Raw genomic sequence first — 24,387 nt, 5'->3', positions numbered from 1 at the left:
CAAGGTCAGATGAAACTTGCAAGACAGACATGTACACCAAACAATCATTCCATACACCATATAGAATGCATACAACTTTAACCTTAATCACTGATCCATGAAGTTGTGGTCTATTTTTTAAAACCCTTTGACATAAAGTTGTGTAGCAACAGCTGATCACTTGTCTTCTTAACAATTTTGTAAGACTTAATCTTAAGCCATCTATTGACCCTATTTAGACTCTTAATACCTGAAATCGGGAAACATTCTTAAGAAAAATCAGTCATTTGACTTATATTACATCAAATATCTCATCTGAAAAATAATTGCACTGCTGCTTACAACATTACATTTTAAATCATAGGAAAAATCAAAAGCCATTTTGATTGACCATTTTATTGAAACATAAACATAGATAGCTACAAATTAGAAAAAGTCATATCTTAACTTAAAGTGTATAAATACACATTTTGTTGGTCCAGCCAACAGAAACATATTCCACCGAAGTTAAATTAGGCTATTAAAATGGATTTCATATTAAAGTTTAAAAACATACATAGTCAACTGAAAATTAAGCATCAATGCTTATACCTGTATTCTTACTTATAATTCTTTCAAATGACCTGTATAAACAGCAATAGTATTAGATTTAGGAATATGTTTACAAGTAAAGGTTCAAATTCACACACAGAAAAAATGAAGTAATGAAAATTTTAACTTCATTTACAAAAATATATAAAAACAAAAATCTAAATTTTCAACATTTTACTTTTACAGGAATTTTAAGCATAAATCTGCTTTTATTAATTAAATTTTACTCTTTTTCTTGTTGACTTTTCATTTTTCTAAAATATATCACATTTTGTCATGTAAAAGCTACCAAAAAGTACTTAACCTTTAGATAGATATTTTAATTGTAAAGTACAACTTGGTACATATACATGAAATACAATATATTTCAATTTTTAACATCTGCAGTCAAGAAACATGCACTGTAATCTATGTAAGGTATGTCAAACTTAGAGAAGACTTATGTTCTTGACATAGATATTATAAAATAAACATATATAACACTAAACAATCATGTTTGATTCAATATATAAAGCTACGCAACATTTCGCATTAAAAGCAATACACAAATTCTCATTAAAATTATCACATAAAATTATCTGAATAATAAATATCAGTATCATTATTATGCTTAAAAGTAATGAAAGATTACAAAAAAATCAGTTCACAATTTTTCTTTATAGACTTTCAAATATCTAAAACCAGTATCATTATTATGCTTATTTTATTATTTGTACAGGTTAATATTTCATAAAATATAAGATAATTATCCCCCTTTAGTATGTCAAAGTAAATTGTCATATATCTGAAGATATCTCAAGAATTAAAAAAAAACTTTAATGAAATAGTCAATAAATTAAAGAAATGAAACAGGTTAACATGATATGTATGTTTTATCTCAAAAAATTATACTAAATCATTAAAGAGTGTTTCCCTAAAGTTGAAAGGTTTTTTATGCTACAGTACACTTGTTTGAAATTTGAAGGTACAATATAACAATGTCTATTTATCTCTATAAGCAAACATATTTTCATACCTTCCTTCTTGGCATTTAGCTTTTTGTAGCAAATTTCACAATTTTTGTTTAACACTTTTAGTGTAAACTTCCAGAGAAGGTCAAAGCTTGATATATTGAAACATCACACAAGTCATGAAAGTAGTTGGTTTACAGTATCTTTTTGTAGACCAAATATTTTCACATATGGACTTTCAAACATTCTACCTAAAACATAAGTTTAGATAAAATTTTATAATAAACCAAAAGTAATAAAGTAAACTTTTTAGTTTGAGTAATTGCTCTTTCCTAGAAGTTAATGAAAAAGGTTGGCATGAAGTATGTATTAACAGATATATTTTGCTAAAAAAATCAGGAAATTTCAATATAATGGAATGTGTTTAAAGTCAATATAATGAGAGATTATTTTTGATGACTATCTTGGGTTGAAGTCATAAAACTTTGCTCAGTGCTTGGAGTACAAAAATCATGCTTGAAACATGAAATCCTGTATTTTGATTGGTTGATTCTTGAGTCTGAGTACAAAAAATCATGCTCGAAAGTTTTATGACTGCAAGGCCAGATGGATGGTTAATGCAAAAACAAGAAGGTTTGAAAATGAGAGTAAAAGTACTTCTCACACTGTCTTTTTCTTTGGTTCTGATATGTAGTTTGGTTGCTGTCTCACTGATAGTATGGGTCCCCCATATTAGTTATTCGTTGTACTTGAGAAAGTAGTTGCTAATCATGTCATGGCATGAATTGGCATATCAAAAACTGCCTCTAAACGTTTTAATTGCTTTTATCGTTTAACAATCATAGCTTGTAAGTTCTGCAACTATGATTGAGGAAATATCTTTAACTATCTAGCTGAACTATATCTTATAATTCAAAACAACTATATCTTATAATTCAAAACAGTTTTTAAACTGAATTTAAATTGGTTTCTCCAATTTTGTAACACAATAATTATCACAGTTAGTTTCTTGCATAGAAGATCAATAAAATAGAAATTAGCAAAATGCAAATCACTACACATTTACATATACAAAATGTACATATGATTCAAAATCAAAGCATAAATATTTTAAAATCAATACTGAGAACTTTATAATTATAAAGCTTTAATACAAAAGTATAGTACAGATTATTCAGTATCACTGTTCCTCATGGTTTGGACCAAGAGTGAAGTAAACTAAAAAGGAATCAACCTCAAATCTGCATAGACAATAAAAATAATCACATATAGAAATTATAATGCAATACAAATACATATTTACAAATGTGAATCATATAAAAATTGTTTCCTTTGAATAAATTGTGGAATGTTATTTTTTTTTTATTTACATGATAAAATGCATTACCTTTAATAAATGGTTTCATTTTATGAATATTTAATAATACTATCCCATGAAATTAACTTGTTTTATGAATTTTCAAATATTTACCATTGTTTGTTAGCCACCCATTTTGTGGCTACTCTTATAAATAACATCTTCTAACTGGCTATCAAAACCGAAGACACTAATTTTATAACTTATTATTCCTTTTTGTGTACAAATGACTAATATTCTTGGGTTCAAAATACTACTCATTTTAGTAAGTTTTATTATTTATTACCAAATATGAAAATTAAAGATTGCTTCAAAAACAAGAGGCTCTCAAGAGCCTGAATCGCTCACCTTAATTCTTTTGGTTAAATCTCTCATCAATGATTATTTTGGCTTTTCAATTTATTTAAATGTTTTTGGATCAACCTATTTTCTTCAAAAGCAAAAAAAAAAATCATTTTCTCCTATGTTCTATTTTAGCCATAGAAGCTATGTTTCTTGACATACAAGGAAATAAAATATAAAATTTATACTAGATACTATGAAATTCATTTACCTAAGTTTGGCTGAAATTGATACAGCAGTTTCAAAGGAGAAGATTTTTTAAAGTAAGTCAACATGATAAACAAATTGTGAAAAAAGACTTTAAAGGGCAATAACTCCTTAAGGGGTCAATTGACAACTTTGGTCAGATAGACTTATTTGTAGATCTTACTTTGCTGAACATTATTGCTCAATTTACAGTTTATCTCTATCTATAATAATATTCAAGATAATAACCAAAAACAGCAAAATTTCCTTAAGATTATCAATTCAGGGGCAGTAACCCAACAACAGGTTGTCTGATTCATCTGAAAATTTCAGGGCAGATAAATCTTGACCTGATAAACAATATTACCCCATGTCAGATATGCTCTAAATGCTTTGGTTTTTGAGCTATAAGTCAAAAACTGCATTTGACTCCTATGTTCTATTTTTAGCAATGGCGACCATGTTTGTTGATAAATCAAAACTTCAGATACAATTTATAAACTAAATACCCTAAGGAACATTCAGTTAAAGTTTGGAAGTATTTGGCCCAGTAGTTTCAGAGGAGAAGATTTTTGTAAAAGATAACTAAGATTTACGAAAAATGGTTAAAAATTGACTATAAAGGGCAATAACTCCTAAAGGGGTCAACTGACCATTTCGGTCATGTTGACTTATTTGTAAATCTTACTTTGCTGCTGAACATTATTGCTATTTACAGTATATCTCTATCTATAATAATATTCAAGATAATATCCAAAAACAGCAAAATTTCCTTAAAATTATCAATTCAGGGGCAGCAACCCAACAACAGGTTGTCTGATTCATCTGAAAATTTCAGGGCAGATAGATCTTGACCTGATTAACAATATAACCCCATGTCAGATTTGCTCTAAACGCTTTGGTTTTTGAGTTATAAGCCAAAAACTGCATTTGACCCCTATGTTCTATTTTTAGTAATGGCGACCATGTTTGTTGATAGATCAAAACTTCAGATACAATTTATAAACTAGATACCCTAAGGAACATTCAGTTAAGTTTGGAAGTATTTGGCCCAGTAGTTTCAGAGGAGAAGATTTTTGTAAAAGATAACTAAGATTTACGAAAAATGGTTAAAAATTGACTATAAAGGGCAATAACTCCTAAAGGGGTCAACTGACCATTTCGGTCCTGTTGACTTATTTGTAAATCTTACTTTGCTGAACATTATTGCTGTTTACAGTTTATCTCTATCTATAATAATATTCAAGATAATAACCAAAAACATCAAAATTTCCTTAAAATTACCAATTCAGGGGCAGCAACCCAACAACGGTCTGTCTGATTCATCTGAAAATTTCAGGGCAGATAGATCTTGACCTGATAAACAATATTACCCCATGTCAGATTTGCTCTAAATGCTTTGGTTTTTGAGTTATAAGTCAAAATCTGCATTTGACTCCTATGTTCTATTTTTAGCAATGGCGACCATGTTTGTTGATAAATCAAAGCCTCGGATACAATTTATAAACTAGATACCCTAAGGAACATTCAGATGAAGTTTGGAAGTATTTGGCCCAGTAGTTTCAGAGGAGAAGATTTTCATCTAAATACAGTTAAGATTTCATACATGTAAGTAAGAAGTTGAAAAACAGAGACAGAACGTCTGGAAAATGAGAATGGCTACTTTGTAGGGACTAATTTGGTAATGAATGGACGGTCATTTGAATGAAAAGGTAAAAATCTTCTAAAGAATACTACCACAACAGTTCAACAGATCTGTTTATGATTAATTATTTACCATGATAATATAAAAGATATAACTTTATAAAAGTAAATAATATGCATATATATATAAAAAAAAAACCAACAACAGATCTCATCCCACTTCATTAACATTCAACAATGGTGTAAATAGAACTCAATGTTTTAAACAGAGAGATTTGGATTTCAAGGGTTATAAGTGAAGCTTATAATATAGAAATATAAATAAATATACATAAAAAATAAACAAGTTAAATTACTATACTACACAAAGAAAACAATAAAATTCCCACATAAAACAGAAATAATCAAAACAAAACATAAATAAATAAATAAAATGTTTTTTTAAAACATGTTAAAACCAATCATATCATCACTTGAATCATGATCAGATAAATATTCTTTTAGATCCATAATTATATTTGCATATATATTTTTATTTTCCCTGTTTACTATTTCTCTGTAATATCTGATTCTAAAATGAACCTAACGCTACACATATTGCAGATAAATATCGTTTACCTGTCATGTTTAGTTTCAAATAGCGTTATGATGAGGTGTTTATAAGATTTAATTCTATTACTTGAACGCTTAAATGTGAAACTGAGATGAAGCAATATAACATTTTTCTTCCTGACATGTTATCCTTACAATACAACCAGGTTTTTTTTCTTTTGATTAATTGCCAAAATCTGAACATTTTGCTGATAGAAGATAACACTTATATGTAAATAATCATACAGTACTATAATCATTACTTTACCAAAATTATAATCTATAAATCTTTGACATTTAATCTTTCCTTTTTTTTTTTTAAATTCAACATCCAATTGCATAATTCATATTATATATACAAAAACAGAAAATTACTTGGCAGAATTTTACTAAATTATTTAAGCTGAAATGTATCTTTCCTCATTTAACTCCTCCCATAATAACTATTGCCCTTTGACCCCATGTACTGGGTCCACTTTTGTTGACTGAGTGGTAAAATATCAATATCAGCCATATCTTTATCTTGTGGGTTAGGGGTAACAGTAGACCTAATTGTTGCTGGAACCCTGTGACTCTTGTCTGCAATGATGTTACTCAAGGTGACCTTTTTAACATATGTCCAGTACACAGAACTTCTATAACTGTAGCCACTATCCACTGTTTCTCCACTCATACCAACCAAAGATACGATGTCAAGTAAACCATCCCCATCCACATCTCCTACGGCAGCTACATAATGAAAATATACATATGTTAGCAAAATATTTTATTTAAAACTATAGGCAAGCAACAATCAATATATATAATTTTAAAGTAACAAGAGTGCACACACTGAAATGTCTCGCCTTCTTTACTAATCATTGATATTATGTTGAAAGTCCTAAATATAAAACTTTATTACAACTGTCACATAAACCAAGCAAACTAAACATTGACCTTTGAACCATGAAAATGAGGTCAAGGTCAAATGAACCATGACAGGCAGACATGTACAGCTAACAATTCTTCCAAACAACAAATATAGTTGACCTATTGCTTATAGTTTAAGAAAAACAGATTAAAACACAAAAACTTAATTCAAAGCAATGAACCGTGAAAATGAGGTCAAGGTCAAATGAAACCTGCGCGACTGACATATAGATCATAAATTATTTCCATACACCAAATATGGTTGACATATTGCATATAGTATTAGAAAAAAAGACCAAAACTCAAAAACTTAACTTTGACCATTCAACCATGAAAATGAGGTCAAGGTCAGATGACACCTGCCAGCTAGACATGTACACCTTACAATCATTTCATACATCAAATATAGTAGACCTATTGAATACAGAATAAGAAAAACAGACCAAAACACAAAAACTTAACTATAACCACTGAACCATGAAAATGATGTGAAGGTCAGATGACACCTGCCAGTTGGACATGTACACCTTACAATGCTTCCATACACCGAATATACTAGACCTATTGCTTTTATAGTATCTGAGATTTGGACTTGACCACCAAAACTTAACCTTGTTCACTGATCCATGAAATGAGGTCAAGGTCAAGTGAAAACTGTCTGACGGGTATGAGGACCTTGCAAGATACGCACATATCAAATATAGTTATCCTATTAATTATAATAAGAGAGAATTTAACATTACAAAAAATATTAACTTTTTTTTCAAGTAGTCACTGAACCGTGACAATGAGGTCAAGGACATTGGACATGTGACTGACGGAAACTTCGTAACATGAGGCACCCACATACAAAGTATGAAGCATCCAGGTCTTCCACCTTCTAAAATATAAGGCTTTTAAGAAGTGAGCTAACACCGCCGCCGTAGCTGCCATCGCCGCCACCAGAACTCTATCCTTATGTCGAGCTTTCTGCGACAAAAGTTGCAGGCTCGACAAAAATATCAAGTAAAATAATTGTTAATCAATTATTTGTTGATGATGTCGAACACCTATTTCAATTCATTCAAATAATTTCAAATATTTCAATTTTATTATCAGGAAACCTAAACATACCTATGGTAGACCTTAAATATTCAATAATCAACTAACAAAATCAATAATACACAACAAAATTTTAAAGGTCTTAAAAATATCTGAGGTCAGTTAATTGCAATAATTTAAACTTGCATTTCAAAATTTTTTGTAAGCATTAAACAGGATTTTTTCAATATCGCAAAATATAAAATCACATTTTAGTGTAAAATGACAGAATAGCAATAATAAATGCAGGCAATAATTTCTGAACTTACAGTACCTTTAGAAGAAACAAAATTTATAAAGGGGCCTTACCCAAACATGCATTTCGGCAATTAGTCTCCAATGTAACAATAATATTTTTATTATTGTTACATTTCCATGTAACCCTAGCCAGTGCCATTTTATAAAAGGGCCACATACCTGTAGTTCTGTCATCTGGCAGGATTACTATACACATAGTTATATTAGCTGTATCTGTTTCATTAGCATGTCTTGGTACAGCTGTAAAAAAACAACACAAGGAATGAATTTTTAAACCAGCTTCTGAATTTTCATACAGAAGTCACATTTTAGAATATCTGTTTTTTTTTCTAATGTGAAATATGAAAACTTTCGTTGCACATTTACAAGAAGATGAAAAGAATATATGCCAACAAAGATATATGTTTCACCTTTTTGTTATTTTGGTAGTTAAATACAATTGTTGAAATTAGAATTGCAATACTTTACATGTAAGTTATGAAAGGTATGTAAATGACTAGTTTAAACATATTTATTTATAGTGGATTGGGAAACAAGTTTTGCAACTTATATTAATCCCTTTCCACTTTGCGGGTGCGAGTGCTGCCTTGTAGCGGCATTAGCCTTCTCTTTTTCGAAATCTACAAGGGTGTCTTTCACGTGCAAGAGATATGGCTCTCTCTTAACACGGGTCAGCCATTTATTGTCCCCGTCCGACGGACTATCATCGTTTCCTCAAGACCATACTCGCAAATGGTGTCAAGAGAGAGCCCAAAATTGAGTTCCTGAAATTTTCATCCCAAACGGGAATCGAACCAGGGACCTTTGTGTTAGTAGTCTGATGCACTTACCACTACACCACGGCTCTCTAAATGACTGAAGGTACAGGACCAAACAATATCCATAGAAATGAGATGTACCAATACTAGTACAACTGAATACCAAATATCATTGACCTACCACAAGTGGCTCCCCATAAACTGACATTATCACAAACTAATACAATGTTGACCCTACGACCAACACCCCTACTGCCAGAAATAGCATACATGTCTACATTTTTTACTCTGTCAAGGTGAGACAAAAATAAATTGAAACCAGAGTAAAGTGGTAAATAATATAAAGCTGACAACTACAAATGTTCATCAAAGAGCAACTCATCAAGGTCTAAGGAATACAGAACTCTACAGAGACTGACACCAAACAGCAATACAATTACTTTGTAATTATTTAACTTATACAACAAGGAAGCTGTATTTTACTCCTATTTTAAGTTCAATTGTTTTTAAATTTCGGAAAAGGACTTTTTTAACAATATTTTGAATATTTCAAAGATTGTCTTGAGAACTCCATAATGTGGTAGCACAAATAAATATTAGCAAATAATATCATGTGACAGCTATGGGAGTTGATGCCTTTATGTATTTAATTAAAGAAATGCAGATTGTACTAGAAGAAAGCTGTAATTCTAATACTAGTAGCAAAAAAGAACATGTCCATAGAATATAGATGCCCACTTGCACCATCCTTTTCCATGTTCAGTGAACCATGAAATTGGGGTAAAAACTCTTAATTTTGCGTATAAAATTAGGAAATGATCATATCATTTCATATTAAACTTGATTGGACTTCAACTTCATCAAAAAATTCCATGACCAAAAACTTGAACATGGAGCAGAACAGATTGACACTGATCAAAAAGCATAAAAAAGGGTTATAATAACTTACAGTAATTATAGTTTTCTGTTCCTGTTTCTATAATCCTATAAGGATTGTTTATTGTTGTTCTGTCTATCAGTAAGATTTCACTCTTGATATCCACATCATCAGAACAAAGGAAGTGTCGACTGCTGTAATCACTGAATACTAATTTCACTAAAAGGAAAAATGACCTTCATGTCAGAGTTATTTTCATAAATTAACTACTATGGTTTCATTATATATCTTCTTGGTTAAAAAACTTTTATATATTGAGGAAAAATTGTACATTTGTGAATTTTGAAGGATATTTGTGTTTTGAAGGATATTTGTGTTTTGAAGTTAGGGCTATTATACAGACAATTGTAATTGAGAATAATAGTGCATTATAGTGTGAAAAGTTGCTCTGATACCCACCACCCACGTATTATCAATACAATGTGACTTCCAAACCCCCCCCCCCCCCCCCCTCTACATTTTTTTTCTTGAATAGCCCGTAGCTAAAATCTGTATACAGTCCTAATTATCTCCCTTATAAAGTTTCAGCTTGATATTCAGCTTTCTTACTCCGTGTTACTTGGGAGGATAGCTGTCATTTCGAAATCAATATTGACCATGAATATTAATGTAATGTTGTACAAACAACTTTGTAGTTTAATCTGTTTACATTGATTTAAAAAAAAAAAAATTTTTTAGCACAAGATACATGTTACTGTTACATGATCTCAATTAAGCATTGCCTTTTTAAAACTTTCAATTTATCATGCAAAATATTTTGTCCAGGAATTCCAATTTTTACACCACTAATAATCATGACACAGTAAAATTTAAAATGTTCATTATAGATATAGAAAGATGTGGCATGAGCGCCAATGAGACACAGTCACAATTTATAAAAGTAAACCATTATAGTTCAAAGTACCGTCTTCAACATTTATAAATGAAAACAAGTTTTTGCTTACACGCTTTTTCATTTAAATAGTGGTGTTCTTCTTGGGCTCTGTGTTGTTGTTCTTCAGGTCCATGTCTTTTGGTTCTCTGTATTAATAAAGTTGCATAAAACAAGTTCACAATCACGGTAAAACCAAGTTTTATATCATACACTATACTACATTGAAGTTTAGTTTTAATGTCATATTTCTTAAAATCTAATGTCCATGAATTTCTACAAAATTTTACATGGAGTGCTAATACTAAAGAGACACCATGTTATGCAACAGATATAAAAAAAAAATATTTTCCTGGGTTTTTTTTTATAACGAATGAGAATAGATATTGAAAAATGCAAAAATAGTAGTACGTTAAATACATTACCCCTGGTCGATCTTTAGGAGGATTTCCTATTGGACCATGGTCCCCATTACCAAGAACATTACTTCCTGACTAAAATGAGAAGAAAAATTAAAACCTAAATGATTTGTATACAGGAAATTAACATTTTGCCTGAGAAAAATATGTGGAATAGCTTTTATTATAAATAATTAGTGCAATTTTTAATTATTTTTTTTAACTACATCTCAAAAAGTCCAAATTCAGTGCACATAAAATGGCAATGATGATGGCACATGTTTCTTAAAAAATCTTTATCACTTAAAATAAGGCATATTTTTGGGAAGCCAAACATTTATTTTTGAAATCTCAAATACAATAAGATCCTTTACAGTCAAAAGTTTTGCTCCATTCAATTTTGGATTGTGGATTATTTAAAAGCCAGAGCTATGGCCTGATAGTAAGTAGTTACACTTTTGAGCGTCACTGATGAGTCTTTTGTAGACGAAATGTGTGTCTGGCGTAAGTGTAAAATTTTAGTCCTGATATATCTATGATCAGTTTACTTGATTGTTGTTACTGTATAATATTTTTTTATAACCTACCTTAGGGTGTGCATCCAGGATATGAGCTGGAGGTGGTCCCTGAAAATATATATAGGAAGGCACTCTAAATTACTTCATACAACTTCTGTTTATGGATCCTTTCATTTTTCAATCAACATTTTTCTATTTCGTAACACAAATGTTGAACACTTCAATCACTCATATTTGTGTGTTTTAACTGACATTCAGTCACTAACTGCATCCGGTGCTTCTGTGATGTTAACAAAATGTGTCTAATGTCAAAATGCATTTTCAAACGTTTATGTTTCATTTATGTTAAAAAAAAATATTCTTATTTTCACCAAATTACTTGCTTATACATTTTTTAGTTTGAAGTGTTTGTGGAAATGAAGAGAAAAAAGTTATTAGAAGAATTTTGTTCTACTGTTTCAAACAAATGTGAAACTTTCACTTAAAAATCTCATTCTTCTATAATGTCAAATTTGACAGTTACCTTATCTATTCTATCCAAACCATGTAAACCACTTTCCCTGTCCATGGTTATGTGGCTCCCTCTACCTCGTACTTTGAAGATAAACAAATCTCTGTTGTTCTGTGTTGTATGTAGAGTGAGGTCAGAAGACATCTGGTATTGTGAACTGTTCATAGTAAGTAGTCTAGATCCATCTCTGCCATCTATAATATAATTCTGAAAAAGAAAACAATTCAGTAAAGTTATAATTTTCACCCATGTATCATAAAATAGAGCTTAACAAATTAATCTTAATAGGTATTTTCCCATACCTGAAAACAAACTGATAAAAGGATTGATTTTTATCTGAATAAATGGCTACCTAAAATATTTATTTTATTCCCTGACATAATTATTTTGACATTTCCATTACACCTAGGATCTATATAACTTTGAATTGCTGAATTAATTTCTTTCTTGTTATATTTAATTGTATCTCTGATTTCTACAATTTCAACAAATCACTAGAAAACATTTTCTTCATGCTGTTATCTGACACAAAATTTTATCAGGTTTTGTCAAATGAAGGGGGTGGAATAAAGAATAAAAGAAAAAGTGTCTGATATGAATAGTGGTTGATTTTAGAGTGGTCATTGCAGGGAACATGTACTCAAGGAGGAATTAAAAAAAAAATGTAATAGAAGTAACAGAAATAAAATTTTCTATATGCTGAGGTGGGTTTGGGGTGGTCTGGTGCTAAAGGTAATAATCAAAACAAAATCCAGTTATTTATTTGCCTTGTAATGCAAAAGAAGGAAATAACAGTGTTGCATTTATTTTGAAAGACATAAATCTTTGTTTTACTGTTTACAAATGACTATTTTAAGCATGTCTATATTGAAAATAAATTTAGCACATACTTACAACTTTTCGTCCAATCAAAATGCTTGAATTTGTCTTCTAACTTTCATAGTACATACTTTTTCGTGTACTAAGTAACTACGCATGAATAACCACAAGGGTAAGATTTCATTGTATCGTAATCAAGATATTGAAATACAAATTGCTACTGGCTATTTTGAAAAAAATGTTGTGTTCCAAATTAAACTAAATAGTTTGTTATTAGTTTTCAAATTAATTTTTAAACATCCCACTCTTTAATCTTTGGATCAAAAAATGTTTTTGACAATTAAAAGTTTCTTTCAATTAAATAAAGAGTAACAAATATACATTGTAGTTCATTATAACTTGATTAGAGTACAATGCCATCTAAAATTGAAATCATTTATATTATCTTCCATGTAATTACTTTGTACACAAAAATAGCGTGAACCATGAAACCTTGTAAAGGGAAATAGAAGAAATTTGATATATTTCGTCATGAATGGACGCTTAATGTCCAGTGACAGATTTTTCATACATGTAAATTATTCACTAGATTACTTATGGGTACATACCACAGGGGCAGATCCATTCATTTTTAAAGGGGTTCCAACCCAAAATGAAGGGGATGGGTTCAAATGTATGTTCTTAGTCAAAGCATTGAACATCCCCCAAATAAACCTTTTCCACCACCATCTTTTGCATTGGGATCTGCCACTGCGAACTAGCTATATGTTTTGAAATATACCATGTATAGTAAAATACCAATAAACATACTTACACCAGCAACTACAATCTTTCATTCTGAAGTCAATATCTTACAATGATGATAGTGAGTAGATTTACAAAACTATGTAAATGAGCTACAGCTAGTCAGCCAAAACAAACCAATAGACTAATTACAGGATTACGCAAATTGTAAATATGTGCTAAATTGGATAATGTATAGAAAGGTATATACTATGAAAATAAAAGCTTGGGGCAAAGCCCCGCCCTCTAATTTTCATAGTATATACCTTTCTATACAATAACCGAGACTTGTTTTTAACTTTAAACAAAAGAAATTATAACATTGTTATAATCGTTGACTCTCAAATCAAAATATTCTTTTGAAAATGGTGAGAACTAAATGAGTGAGCTATTACTAAGTAATTATTACCTGTGTAAGTGTGTACTGAGGCCAAGCACCTACGCTCCAATGAACTATAAAATCTAACGTTTCATCATCATTAAAATATCCAGGGGAAGGTGATCTGTAAATATAATAAGAGAATACCATATCAAATAAAATTTAGTAGAAAGCTAAACTTCTGTGAGTTATGCTTAAGCAGTACATTGTCCACTGATGGCATCAAGATTATTAAACAAATAAAGCATTCATTTCATATTCTTCAGTTGGGAAATTACCTTATCTTTTCTAAACTATAAATTATAAATTTACAAGAAAATGTTCTGTTTAATAGTACAAAACAAATTGCATGAAGAAAAAAGGATATTTATAGGTTATAGATTGTTTTTCAAACGCAAGGGTGTTTCTCAGCTACAATCTCATGGAAGGGAGATAACCCTGAGTTCAAATGTGACAGAGGAAAGATCCTTAAGTTTGAAAGATTATCAAATTCTGTTATTTTGTCTTTGATGACATTGATGTTTACATTGACAATGGCACATGTGCCCGTAGTTTCTTATGACATTTTTTCTATCTCAAGCCTGTAGCATGATATGAAAAATTATCACAAAAAAAGAATAAAAGGAAAAATACACAAAACAGCGATAAATCTATTTTAATGTGGCTTTCGAGGTTGCCATCTACGCATTTTCAATTATCAAAGCTTATCTACAGTATCATTGTCTTGACTTAGAAAATGTTACAAGACATAGTCATGTTGAATAATTACGTATAAGACTCCATCCCAGGAAAGTGAGCTGACCACATCACAGTGAGATCTTGTCCATCAATGAGAGTTATTGTACCATCATAACCTGATGCTAAAATATCATCTACACCATCTTTGTTCACATCTGCAATGACAGGAGGGACCATGTATCCTTTGTTTTTACCTCTGAAATATAAAAATATACAAAAGTTCATTTCCTGTACTGTACATAAGGAGTAAGTGGTGAAACAATCCGTAATAGTACATATATACTACTTGGCATTTTATACCAATGCAATTATTACCTACTGGTAACTCAAAATTTATTTTGAGAAAAATGTAAATCTGTGTAAATAGCAACAAAATGTTGATACCTTTAATGATCTTTTATTTATTTTAAGAATCTTTGCTGTCAATGTTTGGTCAATATACTTTAGGGTTTTGAAAGAGTTTCTTGATGTTATGGCAGTCTTAAATAATTTTAAAAGTACTAGTATTAGCTGATCCTAGAAAAAATTTCTAATTAACTATTTACGTGAGATATGAATGAAATTGAAAAGTCCATTAAGTCTGACCTAACAACTGTGATTAATCCAGTGACATCATCTTTTATACGACTCTGCCAATAGTCATAACTACTTTCTCCGTTTATTCCTGGTACTACAGAATTATGGTCTGTATCTGTTACATAATGGTACAAATCTGGTACAGATATCATAAGAAGATCTCCTGAAATAACAAACATTCTAATTAGTTCTATCCCAAGGACAAAATAATGTTTTATAATGTAGGACACGAGCATGTCTGTACAAATTTTGTAGTACAGTGGTTTTCATTGGTTCATGTCTGTCATATTTAATTGTTCATACATGTTTTGTTATAAATAAGAATGTTGGTTTCCTTGTTAAAATTGCTTTTCATTTTTAAAGACAAGCTGACTATACAGTATGTTTTTTTCTCATTATTGAAGGTTGTAAGGTTGCCTGTAATTCCTTAGCTCCACTATATTTGAAAACAATGGATAGTTTCTCATTGTCAATTATACCAAATCTCCTTATTTTTACATCTGTCAACTCGAAAAAATGTTTATTATCTAAAACAAGATTTATTCTCATTATATTTTGAACCTACTTTAGAATTTAAATTATCAATGTTTCAAATGCTTTTACAAAAGCTATTGAAACTGCTAAAATATGTATCAATCATTAGCTAAGATAACATTTCAGATGACCTGGCCATAGGATAAAAAATGTAACAGTGACCCATTTAATGCTGCCAGAGTGTATTTGACTGTGTAAGAGGTTTGCTGCAACATTGAGAAAATCACAGTACATTGTTATGCCAACATGAAAAAATATCATCTTTACAATGTTGTTTTATTTTGGTTACAATATGAGTATACATGTTTAGGGTGGTACATGTAGTAAAACAAAGATTTGATTCTCTTTAAACCCTTTACCTTACAAGAATTACCATGTGATTTGTTTTTCTAATGAAATCATAGGAATCTCCAAACAAGATGTTTTCCATAGAATTAATTGAGTAAATTACCTGGTATAGTTTCTCCACCAGTGCCAAATAAAATATACTGGGAGCCATCTTTAGTAGTTGTATACATAACTGGTGACATGTAGATCTCTTTTTTATTTGGTGCAGCTAAATACCTGATGCCAAAAACTTTCCCAGTAGCACCAGACAGAACAAGGAGTCGGCCGGAATGACGATTATGTTCCTATATAAAACAATTCTTGGTTTGAAAATGTATTTGTGACAATAACTTATCCACAAAAAAAAAGTCATAGTTAATTTTACTAAGATTGCAGAACTACAAACATTTTTAGAATTTCATTGGCTTTTACATTTTTTAAATTGTTTTAGATATTCAATACAAATATAAAAAAGCTGTTTGTTAAGAGATATTACAATAATGTAACACAACTTTATGATTTTTGTTTGTTTTTGACATTGTATTGCTTTCTTGTTGACACATATATTCCACATGTCCTTTTATTCATATTTAGAAGCAAAGTGTATAATCAGGTTCATCAAAGATTTATTCTACAGACCAAATATAATTTACCTATTAATACCTTATAATTTCAAACATGAAAATAAACTTTATGTCAGTTGACCCTTGCCACACAAAAATGTAACCTTTCAAATAAATCTATCTTTTTTATAAAAAAAATAGTCAAACTTTTAATAAAAATAGTGAGAAGCTGACTTAACATGAAACCTTATAAATCTGAACCAATGTACCACTTAAATAAGATAACGTTAAGAAATAAATGGTTCTAATAAAAACAAGGTCAACTAAAAAATAAACCTATGAAAACTTATTTTAATATGAGCCACAGTCCTGGCAAATTAAGTCAGGTCAGATATTTCATCAGACAGACATGTTGAACTTGCCATAAATATATATTGACCAAATATAGACAACCTATTCATCATCATCTGAGAAACTTAATTGATCAAGAAACATATTTTACCTCTGGATCTTTATCTGGGTCCCCTCCATTGGTAACCAATACTTCTGGTACCCCGTCCTGATCAAAGTCAGGTAAAGCCAGTACTTGGTAAGTATTCCATGTTGGTTTTATCAAATTATTATCACCAAGCCATAATATTTTCCCTGAAATTTAACAAATGTGAACTTTGATATGCTATAATTTTCTACTTTTCTTACTGTGATCTGTTATTTTCAAATTTACTTTACAATGGCAGGTGCAGGTCTCATATGCATAAATCACTTAAATTAAGATATCAAATTGTAGTACAAGTACTAATTTATCCTAGAACATGTTGAAAATCCTTTTATTCATATTTTGTTTAAAAAACAATCATAAAAACAATCATAGTAAATAAAATAAATTACATTCTTGTACCAAAACATTATAAAAAGATACTCAAACATACCATTCTTTGGGTTTACTGCCTGAAGAGTTGCCCGCCTTCCAGTAACTATGCAGTCTTTCTGCCCATCCTTGTTCACATCAAAATCTTCACAATTTATAAATATAACTGCTGATTTAGTAAATGTTTTCCATAAAACTTCACCGTCAGTACCTCTTATAGCAAACAAATGTCCTAGGCAGGGGTAAGACATATCTGTTAAATTGGAAAGAAAGAAAAAAACAAATTGTAAACCTTGATCTGATTAATGATTCAAAAAATATAAAAGCATTAATAAAAAAATTCATAATGTGCATTAAAACATAATTTAAAAACAAAGATTTAATGCATATTTCATAAATACATCAAAAAAATATTTTTTGTTCAATCCCTTATGAAAGTGAAAAAGTAAAATAATAATTTGCTTTCATCAGCTTGTTTGGTCCCATTTTGTCATAATAATCTGAAAAACATTGCTTACGAATTATTCACTTGCAAGTGAATAATTTAACCTCATTGAATCTGTATTCTAGTGAACTTGAATCTTACACAATAGCTGGATATAGGTTGCCCATCATCTTTTCTAATTCAAATTGAGTTCTAATATTCCTGTTCCCAAGGACTTTACCAAATTTCTTATTTGTATTTTATTTGATTCATTTATAAAAAGATGCTACAGTTGAATGCATAGAAGTTAAGAACATGTAGATTCCAAACAACTAGATAAAGAACTGATGTAAACTGAACTTACGTTTCATTTTACAAATTTCCTCAGCAGATGTATGTAGTTTTTGTAAACCTTCGCCAATATTCTCTGATAGTGATGCACCAAATATAATGTCTAACACACCATCATTATCAACGTCTATAAGTCTAACACAGGATTCAGACCCTAAAAAAATATTATTCAAAATTCATTATAAAACAACTGTGAAAAATGAACTGCTTTCTTTGGTAATATCATATATGAACATTCTTACCAAAAAAAAAATATAGGAATTATATCTAATAGATCTATATCATCTTTATGATTGTAAAAGTAAAAATGTCAGCCATGTAGTTGAGAAGAAAAATAACGAAACTGAAAAAGGCCAGTGGTAGAAACGTTGGTTTATTACTACAATAATGTAAAATACAAAAAATGTATGTTCCCTATTGGAATTTTTAAAACAAGGAAAAAGATAACATCAACATCTTTCAGATATCTTTTGGGAGCTATAAATATTATATAACACATTTACAATTTTAAGTCTCACTAAAAATGTTGTGGATTCTTCTGATATCTTAATGTTGATTTTGTTTGTAAAAGTATTTATTTAAACCATGATTGTTTACTATTTTTTTTTAATTAAAAAGTTTTTATAAGCAATCTACATTTTGTACATGTACCGGTACATTAATAACTTATTGATAAACGGAAAAAATCAACACCTGCAATGAAGAGCATGTTTGAAAAATGGTTAAGATCAAAATGACACATACATGTATGAAACCACTCTTTATTGAACAACAATGTACTACTAAGATATGCAAATAAAGTCTTCTAGTAGATGTTTAAATGGATTTTCTTAAAATCATTAATGTTTATTCTTAAACGATCAAGTACCCTATAAAAATAGTATTACAGCTTGATCATGTTGATTGTCATTGTCTGAAATACTTTTACATGTGGTTCATGTACATGACTACATGTATAACCAATACATAATTATTTTATACAAAAAAGAAGTGTTGTACTTTTAAGTATGAATAAAACATAGAAGTGGCTAAAAAAAAGTTGAATTTGTTTTAAATCTGCTTTAAATTTTTGACCACTAAATCTTGATTTTTTTTTCTAACCAAATTAAATTTTTTTCTAACCAAATTAATAAGTAATCAGGAATTTTTAATAGGTACTAACAAAACATATATTGATTCACAACTTTCCTGAGAAAAAATAAACACACACCTTCATTAAGAAATTAAGTCCAAAATCATACAGGGAAATAACATAAAAGTAAAAACTACAAAAAAAGGATTTTTTTTAAATGATGAAAAGGAGTGATAGCTAACTCTTAAATTCAATACTGCTTTTTAACATACCATAATTTTCCATTTTTTTCTTCCAATCTTTGCCATTTGGATGTTTTATATTTCCTTTTATTGGTGGTTTAATCACAGATATTATGCTAGGTTTAGATTGCTGAGGAGATATCACATTGTTTGTATGGTTGTTCAAGATTCCAGTTGAATTAACATTTTGATGGTCAGTATTATTATAAGCTGATAATTTAAGTGCTCCAACTGCTGCTATTACTATACATGTTATCAATATACAAGTCACCCAACAAAATACAGTCCAGTTTTTAGGATCTGGCTGTATAACTTTTGGTTGGTGTTTGGGTGGTTTCCCATTTTGTGGAGGAATCAGTTGAAGTTCTATTTTCCCATTGTCCACTTTATGTCCATAAATTACATCCTCATCATCAGAGTCATCACTCAGAGATGTTAAAGGAACTTTGGAATATTGATCCAATTCATAAGAATAATTTCCTGAAAAAAAATTCATTCTTAAATGCAAAATGTGAAAAACTCAGGTCAAACTCAGGTCATTTGTTTAAACATGTACTACATTTTTAATTTATATACTCAAGATACTAAATAAATACAATGAAAAGCCATCATTCATTGATATAATCACAGCACAGGCTTTATAGGGCTCTTGTTCAAAAACTTTATTCAGGCCTTTGAAACTTTAAAGCTGGTTTCCCCTAACACAAGAAAATATTAAAGGGTAGGCAGGCAGGAAAAACTTTTTATTTTATTTAATCTGTTTTTAAAACTTCCAACAAGGAAGGTGCAGTTTCCCTCTACCATGTCTTAATCTTCAGAGAATTTTTCTTCAGTGATTGATAGGAACTTCTTGAAAAAATCTGGTTTGACATTATCTTGATTTATTTTGTGATATAAGCTATTTAAAACTTTAAGAATATCAGACATATGAAACTTTATAAAAAACTTATCCATGCAAGCAATCAAATGTGTATGATATTAATTGAAGGGTTCTTAAAATGTTGTTGAACACAAGGCCTGATCATGAATGAATTGTATGACGAGTGTCTTAAAGATTACTGTAATACATGTATTACAGATGTCCAAAACTTAACACTTCATGATCAAGATTCACGGTAATATAAATAAGGTAAAGAGACTCAAGACTATACCTCAAATATACATGTAAATAACCTATTGCTAATTAATGTTTTAGAATCAGAAAAAGAGCCTGTCTTAAGTCAAGAACATGTAAGTCAGTACTTGTTACTGGCTGCAGTGCAGTCTACCTTATTTGTTTTACTCTTATTGATTTATAATAAGTCAGGCCATTTATTCTTTTTTTTAAATTGTTAAACATATTGTCATGGCTAGGTCAATGGAATGGTTTAACTTGGTCATTGTTGAAGGCAGATCATTTATATCTGCCTAAATCTACATACAAATATAAGTCAGACTTTGGTTGATAGTGTCTCATTGGCAATTATAACACTTAAAACTAAATGCTGACCACTGAACCTTAAAAAGAGGTCAGATGAACCATGTCAGATTGACATATACACATACATGTAACAATAATTCAGTACACCAAATAGAGTTGAGGTTTACTGCATTGCTTTATATATACAATCAGTATCTGAGAAAAAGACCTTAATAACATGACAGAAAGTGATGAACTACACAAACATGTACATGTACCAAATGGATGTCAAGATCAGGGTTGCGTCTAAACACTGCTAAGGGGTCCTTACAAATAGTAGTGCACTAAGAACTCATGATATGACACTAAGGACAAGATGAGGTGCTGTTACATGTAATTTCTTTTCATGTTATGGTAAATAGATGCATAAATTTCAAATTTAAAGAAATATCATCGCAAACAAAAGAGTTATTGAACATTGTTTTGACACATGCTGGTTTTTCTTTGATATTGCCGAAAATCAACGAACAGCTAGATATGTGTCAAATAACATAACTGATTTAAGTGTTATCTGAGGATCAAATGTTTAACTGTTTTAACAACAAGATTTTTAAAGATTAATACTAATATTAATTGAAGCTTATTCATGTTTTTTTCAAAATGAATTCAGAAGTATGCATGCAGATAAACGTGAAAATAGTTGTTCTGTCCCGGAGTATTTATGAAAATCTGTGTATTAAAGTTGATACCAGTAGTCATGTCCAATTTAAAAGTCGGTCTGATGACAGTAACAATATCTGGATGCCCGCCTTTATTTTTGTTTTTCTCCCAAAATAACCATAACAGAATAATCATAAGAATGGATGACAAATCTGACTATGCATGGTACATGTACATTGTGTACATTTGGTTTTTTTTTACACAAAGGCATGATGATTAGTTTATTGCAGAAGGAAGAGCAACACACAAAATGAGGTCTTCTCGTTTAAAAGTATACATGTACAAAATGTAGATATACATTGTATATACATAGATATAGGAAGATGTGGTGTGAGTGCCAATGAGACAACGCTCCATCCAACTAACAATTTAAAAAAAAAGTAAACCATTATAGGTCAATGTATGGTCTTCTACAGGGAGCCTTGGCTCACACCAAACAACAAGCTATAAAGGGCCCCAAAATTACTAGTGTAAAACCATTCAAACGGAAAATAGTTATTTACATTACATTTCATGATCATTATATACATGTAGCAATAATCAGACACAAATAATTAAAATTACAGCTGTGTTCAGGCAACCCTGAGTGAGTAGGTCATGTATTGGTCTTTTTGTTTGACATGGTTTCTTGGCAAGTCTCTGAGGAAATGAAATGGTTAAGTCACACAGAGTATTTAATTTGTTGCTGATTTTCCTTTTTCTGTAGTCAAAATAGATTTGTCACTGTTTTTCATCAATTTTTTTAAAAAGACGATCTTTAATTTAGATCAGCAGTTTTCGTTAGCCAGCACTGATATCACATTGAATTGGTGGCGCATAAAGTATTGTAAAGTATTCAAACAGCAAGTAATTACATTGGCTGTACAGTACTTGTCTCAAGTCGGCAAACTCCAGCTTGACTACATGTACATGTAGTTCACTTGTTTTGGTAAACTTTGTGGTTTCCAGTTAATCACTGTTTTGAATATGTGATTTATTGATTGGCAATAGTTATTTGTCAACAAATTAACCTATTGCAAGGTTTCAATACATACTTGAACAAATTCTTTAAAATTTAAACGGTAAATCTTTAAACTTTGAATAACCTGCTGACGTCAAACAACAATAACTTTTTAATTGTGACGTCAAAATTTTAAAATTATGATGTCAAAGTATATGTAAAGCTGGTGATTGTAGGTAATGGCAGATTTGCATGCATTTATGCAAGTGTAAATATGTCTATTCCGCTGAATTAAGGTCTAAGGTGACCTGATTATGATCAGGTATAAGCAGGTCAGGAATAACCATCAATTGGTGGATTATACCTCATTGATGTATAATCCACCAACTGAGGTATATTGGTATAGACCATTTGACGTACATTGTATAATGCAATTTTTTTGGTAATAAAATGCTAGTGTGAGATAGGAGCATGATTTTGCATCTTGCAACCTATTTTATGACCCTTATTGAGTCCTCCAAAAGTTTTAGTTTTGTCAAAGCCTGTTGCATCTCTTGAGAATGCATGAGTACAACAATTCTTTTGTTGAAACATTTGTACTATTGACCATGATTGACTTTTGATAATAAAAGTCAAGTATTAACAAAGAGCTCCATTCACTTGATGAGTTGTACTCATGATCACATGACTGCAGACAGTAATGATGTCCATTGACAGGTGATTAATTTACAGGTAAATTTGCTAATCAAGAATTGACAACATAACAATAGAAGAAACTGCAAATACAATTATTGATTATAAATGCAATATGTTATGTCACTATACTAAACTAGGAATATTTGACAAGTTTTCATACCATAATATGGTTTTAAGAAAACAATGCTCCATGTTGGTAGAATAATTTGTTTTGAAAAACAAAGAATTATCATATATCTAAGAATTATACACCAATTGGTCTATACCATCATACGTCAATTGGTGGATTATACGTCAATTGAGGTATAATCTACCAATTGGTGGTTATTCCTTTGTCCAAATAATTATGACGTCTGGCAAGGCTATCTTTTTTTCTTTCTGGGACGCCTTTTAGGAAGGCGTCCCAGAAAAAATTTAAATAGCCTTGCTAGACGTCATAATTATTTGAACTAGTTATTCCTGACCTGATAAGGCGACATGATTATGAGGATCTTTCCAAAACTGTATATAAAGAGCTGATTATAAATCTTCTAAAAAATCGACAAAACCATATTAAAATACATGTATACCAAGGATACAAATCCTTATATACAAACAAACAGTCAAATATTACATTTTACATGTATAAAAATTACATGAATTATTTGACTGTGAATTGATAATAAATCAAAGTAAATTACCTTTTTTCAGAGCGTTTCCCATACTATTACAATACTGGAAAATGTTGATTAAATAAAGACTGGTACAGTTTACGTTGAGGTAGCCAAAATTGAAACATTAAAACCACTGGGAAGTTAAATAGTTTTACTACTTGTTGTATTTGTGTTATATTACCTCCACCCAAACGAAGGAGGTTATGAACGATAACCCAATGTCGTAAATCTTGGTCCGTTCGCCCTAATAATTTTTCGCCCCTTTTCAAAAGTTCCTATCAGAATCGAAATAATTCTATCATGCAATGCTCTATGCTCATTTTAACATGGATAGGCATTATATTTGTCAACATTTAATACCTCGCAAACTCTCAGTATTAAATGTAATGCCTACCTATGTTCAACACGGTTTTCGAGGGGGGG

At 30.2% G+C, this 24,387-nt stretch overlaps 1 protein-coding gene across 1 annotated transcript; it reads right to left on the bottom strand.

Annotated features, from left to right (window-relative positions):
* Window positions 1-359: 359 nt before the first annotated feature.
* LOC134725584 (protein FAM234B-like) lies at window positions 360-24,152 on the bottom strand. Its single transcript, XM_063589527.1, has 16 exons — window positions 23,992-24,152; window positions 19,587-20,036; window positions 18,256-18,396; window positions 17,529-17,720; window positions 17,102-17,244; window positions 16,161-16,341; window positions 15,185-15,338; window positions 14,631-14,795; window positions 13,892-13,985; window positions 11,893-12,087; window positions 11,439-11,477; window positions 10,879-10,947; window positions 10,527-10,602; window positions 9,595-9,741; window positions 8,047-8,127; window positions 360-6,369 (listed from the first exon to the last, which is right to left on the bottom strand). Exons 1-16 carry the CDS (start codon window positions 24,011-24,013, stop codon window positions 6,065-6,067), a joined length of 2,454 nt encoding a protein of 817 aa, XP_063445597.1. The 5' UTR covers window positions 24,014-24,152; the 3' UTR covers window positions 360-6,064.
* Between the last annotated feature and the right edge of the window lie 235 nt (window positions 24,153-24,387).

The sequence above is a fragment of the Mytilus trossulus genome, chromosome 7 (genome assembly GCF_036588685.1).
Source record: "Mytilus trossulus isolate FHL-02 chromosome 7, PNRI_Mtr1.1.1.hap1, whole genome shotgun sequence".
NCBI lineage: Eukaryota > Metazoa > Mollusca > Bivalvia > Mytilida > Mytilidae > Mytilus > Mytilus trossulus.
The sequence above is the reverse complement of the archived record's forward strand: the minus strand, read 5'-3'. Positions and strand labels throughout refer to the sequence as shown.